Source organism: Otolemur garnettii, unplaced genomic scaffold (assembly GCF_000181295.1).
Source record: "Otolemur garnettii isolate 467f Iridium unplaced genomic scaffold, OtoGar3 scaffold00129, whole genome shotgun sequence".
NCBI classification, from domain to species: domain Eukaryota; kingdom Metazoa; phylum Chordata; class Mammalia; order Primates; family Galagidae; genus Otolemur; species Otolemur garnettii.
In genome coordinates, this window is record NW_003852524.1 from 605,011 (window position 1) to 617,422 (window position 12,412).

Here is a 12,412-nt window from a genome sequence, read left to right on the forward strand (position 1 = left end):
ATTAAATACAAGGAAAGGCTTAGAGTTCTGCTCCCCTCCCTAATGGGTATTCACTAGCGGGATGGTTATTTTTTTGCCTCCTGCTTTATCTACATTTTGACTAGCCCTTGGAACATTACCTCGGGGCAATGTAAATGAAAGTCTATTTTCCAGGATGGAATAAACTGGCAGAAATTTCCATTGTTCATCGAATCTGGTGTAAACCGTTTTGCCTGAGCTGGATATTTCTGGGCCCTGGGCGTTTTCTTGAAGAAAAAGTCACGATTGGGCCAAGAGATCAAAGAGCAGCTAATGGCTTGGTCAAGCTCTCATTCTGTGTCACCGAGATGTGAGCAGATAGCCTAAGGTATCTGAGAAGGAGTAGCGCTCAGCGGTGCCGCTTTCCAATGCTCCCAGCTTTTGTACTATTAGCTTATTTTTTTCCAATCCGCTCTGTAATAACAATCCACTCTTGCCCGGCACTTCTGGCCCCTTGCAGTGTTTTGTCATGCTCATGCTGAAAGAAAAGTTGTCTGTGCAGACTGTATCTTTGCGTTTTGGCTTCAGGGATTTCCCTTTGATTTGGAAAGAATCTTTCAAATTCCGCTATAAAATATACGGGGGGGGGGGGGGAAGACTAAGCCCCAGGAATGTGCCCTGGTGTTGACATTTCTGTCCAATAATGAGCTGAAGGCAAATTATCTTTAGTATCGCTCACGTGAATGATCAACTATGATAAATCCAAATTATCAGTGGTGGCTTGTCACTGATTTATACCACAGGATTCGCTTTTGTCTCCATTCCTCAAGATACAAAGACAGAAGCCATGTTCAGCAGGTGCCTCCAGCAGATCCCTCACTCCTGCAGAGCCTCCTCACGCTCTCTCCCTGCTCTGCCGGGGATATTTATGGTGAGTAGCCGGTTATCTCCTCTTTGGCAGCCGGCCGGGCTTTCCTGTGCCGGGCAAGTGCCCACGTTCGCATTTGCAGACAGAGGCTCACTCCAGTGTCGCTGAAGGAAAGGAGGCGGGGCCAAGGGAGCTTTAAAAGGGAAAGGGGAGTCATTCCACCTTTCAAAAAGAGAAACTATGTTTGGGGAAGAATCATTGATATCTACATATTTCTTCCTTCAGAGGCGTCTAAGGGTTGCGGCTGGAACTTCCTATTAATTCTTTCCTTTTTCTTCCTCTAAGCCTTTGCCTCCCTCGGCCTGTCTGCAGCAGTGAAGGCAGCCGCGGGCCAGGCTGGTAAACTCTGTGAAGTTTGTCACAAGGGTGTCAGGTATTCCTTAATCTGCTTCCAAAGAAAACTTCAAAAAATCTTTCCTGCAGCGTCCCTTTTGGGCCGTCCTCAGAAGCTCTGGGAGGGGAACAGGGAGCCGGAGGGCAGCAGACAGCAGCAGAGTAGATGGCCCGGGGCCGGGGGCCAGCCTAGGTGGCCACACCTGCACCTTGCCTGGGCTATGCTCCCGCAAAGTCAAGTCGTTTTCTACTGAATGCTCAAACCCCTTGCAGTTATGCCGCTCCTACTGACCCTTTTCCTGCCAGTAGTTTTTAGATTTAGTTTTGTGAGCCTCTCGGCACTGAAGCACGGGAGCTGTCCTGAAGGGACGCAGCCTGGAAACAGGAATTCTACTTGTGCGGGTAAGTAATCCCCAGAAAATGTTTTCACTGCCCCCAGGGGACTGCCCTCAGATACCTGTTCATCCAGTGATATAGATTTTTTTCTTTCTGATTTGTCTTTGGGTGTGTATATTTGCTCAATTTTTCTTTTCTGATGCATGTTTGTTTTTTTACTGGCCATTAGAGCTAGTCTGCTACCAAGTATAAAAATCCAGGCTCTCAAACTGTTCTTCTGTGTGTGTGCATACGTCTGACTTTAAAGTAGCTGAATGTTGTTTTTTACAGAAACCTTACTTTTTATTCTGACAGGAGGAGTAACTAACACTTAGTTGAATGGCTTTTTCTTAGAAATTAGGGAAACAGATGGTTTTTTGTTTGCTTATTTTTTGGAAATTGTCTCTCTATTGAAGCCATAAGAAAATCCTTCTTTCTGAGAACTTTGTGTAAGAATTCAGCAGTTGCTAAAAATCAGTGAAAAATGGGAAGGGTGAACAAAGGTAATTATGGAAATTAACCTAAGGTTCAAGTTCAGCCTCCTTCCCTTTCTTCCAACTCTGGCTGTTTCTGAAGCTCTGACACAACTCTCAGTCTGTTTGTTTGTTTGTTTGTTTAGTAACAGGTGCATAGTAACTAACTGCTAAGAAATGATACTGGTAAATAAGCCACATCCCTCTCATAATAAAGGGGAAATGGGAATTTTACTGAATGCAAATTACAATCCTGCCAAAGGATCTTGCCTGAAAAACGTTCTCTCCCTGCTACTTCACTTTTTTAAGCCCTGGGTGGGTCTCCAAATTGCTGCTCAAACAAGGCAGCCATGTCCATCTGTTAGCAGTGGTTCTCAACCTGTGGGTTACGACTCAAAGGACTATATTAAAGGGCCATGGCATTCAGGAGCTGGAGAACCACCGTAGAGGGTCTGAGCAGCCCTGACAGTCCTTTCATATCACCTTGCCCTTTGGATAGAGTTTGCTCCCAAAAAGAGGTAGGTCAGAGAAAACATAGTAAAGTTTCCAAGAGAGAAATCTCGGAAAGGCAGTATACAATAGTTTGAATCAGGAGGACAGAACTGAGCCAAACTGCCAAAGCTGGGCTGCTGTCCTGGCTGCCCTATCAAGGAAGTCCTGAATGAGGAAATCAGGCACTCCTACTCAGAATCGAGGGACTCTGTTAGCAGGTGGCGCTCAGTGTAACAGGTTAGCAGAACTCTGGGTATTTGAAAGAAGGACTGAATTTGGATTCTCTGTTTCTAGCACCTAGACTAGATCTTGGCTTTCATAGCATGCACTTGGTAAATTCTTGCTGAATGAATGAAGAATCTTTCCCTGACCTGCTAAGCACATAGTCATAGAGAATAGCAACAAAAAAGGGGGTGACAAAGAACAAAAGTGATCCATGAACCTCTTACCCAAAGGTTGAAGTAAAAGCTTTTGAACAACAGCTACATCAGATGGATCCTCTCGGGGGTGAGAGAATTTTCCCTCTAGTAGTTGGCACTGCCATCTGTGTGGGATGTGGGGCTGATGTGAGGGCCAATCAGGCAGCCAGTGGCTGGGAAAGAAGTGCCCAGATTGCTGAAGCACAACTCGAGGAGGAATGAGATCACAGAAGTGACCTTCTATGGTGTGCTCTCAGGTCTCAGGGAATATTCTCATTCCTGCTGGAAAGCAAGCCTGTGCCTTTGCACTCCTTGTCACCCTCGCTGGTGGCTCAGAAGGGCCATCGCTGAAACAGATTGCATCAAATAAACATGGTTGCATCCATGCAACTCAGGGTAGACACAGTGAGTTAGGGAGACTCAGAGTGGAAGGAACACAGGTTTTAGAAGCAACAAACCTCATTTCAGATCCGTGGTACCTACCTCGTATTAGAGTTATCTCAGGATGTTTCTGGGAAATAACACCCCCTTCTTTCAGGATTGCTGTGGGGATCACGTGAGAGAACACCCCAGATGCACCAAGCACAATGGTTAGCAGAGTGTGCTTAATAAGTGTTCTCTGGAGCTCCACATCTTGGCTACACCTCTTTGAGGAAGTCAAACCACGAGATGCCTTATCTGAACAGACCCTGTGGAGCCTGGAATGTCTGGATGCCACTTTGTCACTCCTTGCCTCTTTGCTCCCTCAGTTCTTGCAAGTCACTGGTTTCAACCCCCTTGTTTACGCTCCCCGTCTCGTGTTAGCTGATGACTGCCTGGGTCACCCCCTGTAACCTTCCACATTTCAGAGGATAGTATTTCTTTCTCCTCTTTAAATAGATACGGTGCCATCATCTATTTTCCCCCTATTTAAATTCTACTTGCCCTATTTCTTGCCCTTGGCACTGAGACAGACCACTTCTAGGGCCAGCAGGGAGAATGCTTTGTGGTCTAACAGGATTCAGGTAAACTGCTTCAAGGCTGTTACTCACGTGACTGCTAGCCAGATAAACCAAGTGACAGCAGCACAGAATTCGGTTTTCTTTCCATTCCCCTCTCCCTTTGCTTTTTAACTGACTGTGTATTGTTAGCAGCTCCTGGAGCTAACAGGTGAGGAGAGTAGTAAAGAAAACTGCTGGCAAGCAGCTGCTGAACTTTCAGGCCTATTTACCCTGGAGGACAAATACCAGTTGGAAAAGGAACTGTTCCTGTTTGACGTGTGCACTTGCATTTTTCATATCAACTTTCCTTGGTAAATGGAGGGTGAGAAGGAAGGGTAGCCTCAGAGAGCTGGCTGCAGGAGGGGTCCTGGCAGCGCCAAGGTAGCTCACAGGGTAGATCACTTTTAACGGTAAACAGTGAAATCACTGATTTCAGCACCGGCTAAGGCTTGGTCAGCTTCCCAGTCACATGCAATCCAGAGTAATTCCAAGATCTGAATCTTGTTTGTTTTTTCAGCCTGAGTTAGGCAAAAGTTTTTTTTTTTTTTTTTTTAATATATATAATCTAACTGCAGAGAAATTACAGAAATGATCTTTTATGGACGACATGTGAATGGAAACCATTCCCCAAATATTCAGTGGTTTTGGTCTTTGAGGGATAGTAGAACTTTGTGGTAGAGTCTAAATTTTGGAGACACATTACCTGCCTGGGTTCAAATTCTATTTCTGCTGCTTGGGAACCATGTGTGTCATTTTCCTTACTGTAAAATAAAGATAACTTTGCCCGTTTCCTAGGATTCTTGTGAGTCCTGTGTTAATGTATTCCTTTTCGATGCGGCTGTACTATAGAATCATCAATGTCCAGGTTACCACCCCAGGCAATCTGGATCAGAGTCTCTTTTGCAGGTGGACTCTACCCCTCATTTATTTATTTTTTTTTAAATGCTCTCTTGGTGATTTTAACTGGCAGCCTGGGCTTAGAACTACTAAGTTAATATGTGTAAAGTGCACCCCCAAAGACCCTGGCATATAATAAGCACTCAAGAAGCCTTAGCTTCTATTAATATTTTTATTGTTAAAATTATTTTTATGGATGATAATAGGATTTTCTAAATGTGTATGTTCTATAATCATCGAACATTTTTTTATTCATGGAAAAATATCATATTGAAAACCCCTGTGATAGTTTTACAACATTAAAAACTATAGTAAAAATAATTCTATAACTTATACTTTTATAATCAGAAGATATGTGTAAGAAAATACAAGAGCATATCAACTTGATCTGAGTGAGCATCCTTGTAGGACAGTAGCTCTGCTGTTTGTCTTTCTGTTACACCAAACTGATTTAAAAAAATTCCATTCACTGCAAATTAATCCTATTTGTTAGATTTCTTATCAGTACCAATTTTAACTTGTGAAAGCAAGCCATTTGAAAATGATAGTGATTAATTTAATTTTTGCATATTTTCCTCCATGTTTGGAACCCATTTCTCCAAGATTTTCAAAGCTGTTAAAATAAACAGCAAATTGGTTCATCAGATGCATTTACATTGGGGGGCTAATTTGAGTTTGTCCAAATATTTGACATTCAATTTAGAAGTTAGAAAGTGAGAACCATTCCCTTGTGTTAAGAGTAGAGCAAGTAATTGATCCTTTCCATTAAAAGTAACTGGACGAGTAATTTGACCCAAGTAAATTAGAAATCTTATTTTACAATCTAAAACCTGACTTTATTAAAATCCATTTGAAGTAATTCCTTGTGTGGTATGGCTGGTTGCATTTTAAAATCCGTAGTCTCCAAATTCCATTCCATTTGTTAAAATAATTGAAATGTGCGCGTATGCTGCCAATCAACATTTTTTACTTACCAATGACATATGTAAACAACATATGTATAAAGAACTTTACACGACACATAATATTTCTAATATTTACTTTCTACAAAACAGCAAAGCGTCTTACACAGTCTTTCTATGGTATTCACCTTTCTTGGGAGAGAGTAGTTTAGGAAAGAAGAAATATTCCTTCAATATTAGGAGTGCAAAGCCACCTCATTAATTAGGTAGTAGAACAATATTCCTTCAATATTAGCTCTACTCCTTTTATTTTAAGGCACTGTGAAGTAAACAAAAGGATTGCTAGGTGCTTTTTTTTTCCCTGTAAAGGGTCATTATTCATGGTGAATGACTTTCCTCAGAGTGTGTAATGGCACAAATACAAATGCAATATGGCAGGATACGACTGCTCAGGCCTGTAATCCTAGCACTCTGGGAGGTGGAGGCAGGAGGATCCCTTGAGCTCAGGAGTTCCAGACCTGCCTGAGTAAGAGCAAGACCCCATCTCCACTAAAAATAGAAAAATCTAGCCAGGCATGGTGGTGCATACTTGCAGACCCAGCTACTCGGGAGGCTGAGGCAAGTGGATTGCTCAAGCCCAGGAGTTTGAGGTTGCTGTGAGCTATGATGCCATGGCACTGTACCCAGGGCAGCAGGTGGGGGGAGACCTTCTTCCAGGAGCCCTGCAGCCTTCCAGTGGCATGGTCACAGACAGAGACAGGTCCTGGAATCTCTCAGAAAGATCTAGGGTGGGAAGATTTTATTGGGGGCTAATTTCTAGCACTTCTCTTGGTGGCATCCTCCAAAATAATTTGAATACTAAAAAAAAAAAAAAGTATGCCTTTATGAAGTAGTCCTCAGCTGGTAAGGCCAAACATAAAGTTTACACATCTATGAATAGAATTTATGCTCAGAATATCCCCCGGTCATCTAATGGTCTACTACGGGGAGTATCAGATAAAACTATCTGATACTAGCCTGTAAATCAGTACTATATCTCTTCTCTTAATTCTATTGTTAATGTATAGATTTCACTTAACCAATTCATTTATATTAATTTATATGTTGCTTCTTAATCCACAGAGAGTTAAAAAAAATAAACATTCCACCTCAGATGAAAGACAATAAAAATTCCTGACCTGGAAAATAAGTCTTCTAAAAATCTGTTCAACATTCTGTTAACCTTTAGTCACATTGATTACAGTGGAAGACACTAGGAGAAGAGACCAGTGATTTTCCAACATGTGCAAATTGCCTAATGTAAGCTTATTTTAGCAATTATTTTATTGAAGCTGTTTTTGTAATGAACAGAACAATTAAAGACTCAATAAGAAGCCTCAAAAGCTTGAAACGACTGCATTGGAAAGCTTTTTCAGAATGTCCAGGTGAATTGTAAAGAATGTACTTCTTTATTTCTTTTTAAATATTTTTTTTAGTTTTTGGCCAGGGCTGGGTTTGAACCCACCACCTCTGGTGTATGTGACTGGTGCCCTACCCTTTTGAACCATAGGCGCTGCCAGAATGTACTTCTTTTGAGGAATTTCTAAATCTTTTTCCAGAAAAATTTTCAATTCCATGAAGCAGTTTGTTGTTTTGCCTTAGTTACTACTTCAAATATGAGAAATTTTAGAATGAGGGACCAACACGTTAGTTTTGTTATGTCATAGTTTCTAATGTTAAAATTAGAATTAACCCGAGGAAAGAACCGGGAGCACTGGAACATAGTGAACGGTCCCCACTGTCTGTCTACCTCTTACCTACGGGGCAACACTTTCCTCCAAAATGCTCATACCATTCACCACCAAGGAAGTATTGCCCGGATATTAGGAGAACGAAGAGTGCAGATTCCCTTTGCAGAGATGACCGTCACTGAGGTGGCTTTGCACACCTTCATCGCAGTCCCTTCCCAGAAGTCCTATTTGCTGCAATATTCACAACAAGACGATGCCTAAGAATCAGATCTGGAAGGATGAATGACATTTTTGCCAGATGTAGAAGAAAAGATGAAATAGAAGGGACCGTTACCCTTCTTGAAAGGTCTTCCTATAACTGACAATGCCACAGTCACTAATGTCTACGGGCAATTCTAGAATAATGAATAACACATGGAAATACGTCTTTCTGTGGGGGATGTTCTATTCCTCAACCTCATCTTTCAGGGTTTCCTCTAAATCCTGGGAATTAGCCAATGTGTAAAAGTGTCATTTGCTTTAGCTAAAACCAGGCATGAACTTCTATGCTCATCACCTGTTGACCTTCTTTCTAAGCCTGGAGTTTGAACAGTGGTGGGTATCTGTTTTCACTTCTGACCTTGATTTTCTGATTCTCCCAGGCTTGGCCAAACAGACTCATGTCTTTCAGTCTTTAGCTTTCCCATGTCTCTTCCAGGATACTTAGTGTGGAACTGTGTGAGTTTTAAGGCATTTGAGAGCCATCCAACTCCTGTGACCGTGCTTCATGATATGTGCTGATTGATTCGCAAAGCCCCTTGCTAATGAGAGGATAGAAAAGGCCTTTCAGAAAAAGCACGTCCTTCATTCAGAACAGCCTTTCAGGGTTGCATCCACGAGGTGATTCTTTCTGTGGGTAGGTGGTTGCTAGGATAGAGACAGTGGCAACAGCATCATGGCGGCTGCCTTGCTCTTCAGTGCATTGTATGTCAGTTAACAAAGAGTGTTTTATTTTGTTCACTTCAACAGTTTTCTGGTTAAAAGTTCAATAGCTTGAGGAAGAATCTTTCTTCTTCCACACACTATCCTTGTATAAACAGGTCAAAGATGGAAGGTCAGTCAAACTCAACATTATGTATATGATAACATCAGTCCTCAGGACTTGGGGCCCTTCCCTCATGAGGTTTAAAAACATGTCCAGAGGCAGAAGCTATGGTGGATCACCTGGTGTTTTCCTGCTTTCTTCTGATGCACACAATTACCCTGTGCACTGTAAGATTGTTAGCACAAAGGAAATTAACCTCCCCTTGGTCTGCAGGAAATTGCAAAGGTTACTATCATTAATGTTAATTTGCTTTTTTAGATCCAAGAAATGTTGTTTAGATGTTAAGATCCACTTAAGTACTCTAAGTAGATCGAAAGGCTTATATTTCGGAAAACAAATTTGAAAAACTTCCTGAAACTTTTATTTCTCTTGGTTAGTCTTGGTTCTATTCTATATTCTTTTTATTTATTTATTTGTTTTGAGACACTGTCTCACTATGTCACCCTGTCTCACTATGTCACTCTACTCACAGTAGAGTACTGTGGTGTCACAGCTCACAGCAACCTCAAACTCTTGGGCTTAAGTGATTCTCTTGCCTCAGCTTCCCAAGTAGCTGGGACGGCAGGCACCTGCCTCAACACCCAACTATTTTTTTGGTTATAGCTGTCATTGTTGTTTGACAGGCACAGGCTGGATTCAAACCCACCAGCTCCGATGTCTGTGGCTGGCACCATAGCTGCTCAGCTACAGGCGCTGAGCCTCTATTCTATATTCTCTATATTCTATTCTATAGTCTCTTGGTTATACAATAATTAGTTCTCAGCAAATGAGTCATGACAAAGATTTCAAGTAAGAGAGAAAAAGTAACGTGTTCGAAGAAAAATTTCCACATAAAATCTAAATGCATTTCATAAGCACCCAGTCATGCTCTCAGAGGACAATAAGTGATCACCTTTCAACCCTGATATGTTATCTCCTGAGATGGAAGGTAAAAAGAAGCTTGTTGTGGATGGTCACGCTCTTTAATCTAAGCTATGTTGATACATATGAAATTACTAGGTTTATTCCTTCTAAAAGATAGGATGAAATGCCATTTTGAAGCGAAGGATCCATTTTAAGCACAATGAACTCTAGTGTTTATAGTGCAATGATCTTGCCATGCAGAAGCAGTTTGGGGCAGGTGGTTCTAGGATCACATTTGCTCATTGCCTGGCTTTGCACAAAGGTGCTCTCCCACCCTTAGCCAAGGCTCTACGCCAAGCATGTCATATTAGCCCTCACCTTTGAAACTGATGAGGTCCAATTACGTAGCTACTATCTACCTCAATAGGATTGTGATAAAGAATAAATAAATTAATTCACATAAAGTGCTTATAATCTTACCCGATACAATGATTAGTCCTCAGCAAATATTGACTATGACTGTCTACCAAATACCATAACTGAGACATATCATAAACACTTTTTCTTTGTGTAATTTTTCTCATACCTGTTTCTTCACATTTTCAATGATGCTTACAGAAGTCTAAAGTTAAGCTTTCCTGGGATGAGCTAAGTCCTAACAACCATCTCACCTAGGGTGTTCTTTGAGATTTCTTATTATACTCAATCATGCAGTATGGACCAGATTCCCCAACTAGCTATTTTTCTAAATAGCTATTCTTGCTATTTGTCACATTTACCTTCAACACTCCAAAAAAATTGCATGAATATTTTTTCCCTCTAAGGCTATGCATATAGGTAGGGTCCAAAACTTGATGACCAGGTTGGGATTCAGGAAAACAGTGAAATTTAACTGAGGACACCTCAAGGCTCCTCTAACGCATCTTAATTTTCTTTTGTTATTGTCAGTTGGTCTAGGAACACTCAGAAAGTGGTTCTGCAGGCAAAGATTTATGTGTTGTTAGCCTTGCAATTTAAGCCACATTATTTAAAAGTGGTAAAAGGAGAAGGTAATTACATTAGTTATAAACGAGACCCACACCAAATTTTGCACCTCCAATGTGTCTTCTGCAGATTTATTTAATTGATGAATTTAGACTTTTTTAGAGTGTTGCCTGTTTAGTGTCACTTGGGGAAAGTGTTGTTTACGTTGGGATGTTGTTTTATTTCCTTTAGTAGGTTCGAGATGACATGGTACTGATTTCATCTTTGAAGTTTCAAGATGCAGAGAGAAGTAGAGGTTAAGATGAATAATAAATTTACTGCAAGCTTAGGTCTCTGTACAAAAATGGCACAACCAAGGAAACTGTTAAACTCCGTATTGTGGACAGCATAGGCGTATATAGATAAATGTTACATGAGGAAGGGCGGTCAAGGCCATGTGGCCCAACAGCCTCCTGCAAGGATGAGAGGCAGAGATCCAGACAGATGGAGTGGCTCCTCGGGCTCCCCTGAGACCCACAGCTCAGGACCCTGGACTCTGACTCCCCAAGATTTACAAAACACATGACACCTCCCAAGAATGATTTGTTAGAAGCCCACCAATCTAATAGTTTCATTAGTTCTCTTGATCAAAAAGTATTCATGATTTTAAGTTGATTTAGGGGGAGTTCTTAATATATTTAGTTCTCCAATTTTTAGTATATGGGCTGCCGAAGCGAGCACAATATATTTAGTTCTCTATGTTGAAAACACTTCAAAAGTAGGAGTGAGATTTCCTTTTGCACAAATTACACCAATGAATTAATTCAAATAAAGTTGCAAGTATTTATTGAACGTTAATTCTGTGCTTGAGCTGACAGTGGTGACGTCACTGACCCAGGAGCACAACGTATTCTGATAGAACAATAGGCTCCAGAGCTCAGGAGGTCATACTGGGGTTGGGCTATAGGTTAGCCAATGACTTATGAATTATATTATTTGGTTTTATCAAAACTAGCCCTTATGAAATTCAACAAGTGGCTTAAAAACCTTTCAACAAAGAAATGAAAGATTGCAGATAATACTAACACTGCAAGCCCACAAGAATAATGAGAGCCGCCCTAACACTTCTCTGATTCTCAGAATGAACTCTGTGTCGGGTATGTAAGAGGTGAAAGTAATGTAAATTTCTTTAGATGTAACAAAAAAAAAAAAAGGGAAATTGATAAAAAGACAGCTTGAAAAATGGGTTTACATTTGCTCTTGTCACTGAAGAGCCTTGCAAAAAGTGTCAAATGTTCCTTGAAACATTAGCTAAAGGTAACATGAAGCCATCAGGACAGCCAAGATATGTGGGCAGTCAAAATGTGAGAACAAATTTTAGAATTCTTATAGTTGTATTCAGAGTTATGACATTTAAGCCCACATTTCCTAAACGTAATGATAAAAAGTGAGAAGCCTCTCTTGGGGTTTTTTACATGATAGCAAAAAAAGAAAAAGCCTCAGGCTTTTGGCAAAGCAATTGTTCCTCCTACTTCCTGTGGCAGTAAACTATTGCTAAAATAATTCATGGAAAACCACAGACGACAAATTAAAATGTGTTCCTTTATCAGCAAATACTGTTAACTGCACAGAAAACATCACTGAAAATTTGATGAAATAAATACTAAAAAATTACACAGTTGAGTGAAATTAAAGGTGTTTAATATTCTCAGCTTATAGTACTTTTTAGAAACTAATAGCTAATATTTGCTGAGAACTCACTATGTCAGGGAAGGTAGTAAGCACTTCACGTGAATTAATTTAGTTATCCTTTAAAATAGTCCCATGAGATACTATTATTCCTATCTTATGTACGAGGATACATTCCCATGAGATACTATTATCCCCATCTTATGTATGTATGTGTGTATTTTAAAGACAGTGTTTTGTTCTTTCTCCTGGGCTAGAGTGCAGTGGTATCATCACAGCTCACAGCAACCTCAAACTCCTGGGCTCAAGTGATCCATTTGCCTCAGCCTCCCAAGTAGCTGGGACT

At 40.8% G+C, this 12,412-nt stretch overlaps 1 protein-coding gene across 1 annotated transcript in view; it reads left to right on the top strand.

The window, feature by feature from the left end:
• The first annotated feature begins 1,494 nt into the window (after positions 1 to 1,494).
• The window catches only part of EGF (epidermal growth factor), an 83,192-nt gene continuing 72,274 nt past the window's right edge, over positions 1,495 to 12,412 (top strand). Inside the window, exon 1 of the mRNA XM_012810342.2 lies at positions 1,495 to 1,621. Coding sequence (XP_012665796.1) covers positions 1,495 to 1,621 — 127 coding nt within the window. The remainder of the gene's footprint in view (positions 1,622 to 12,412) is intronic.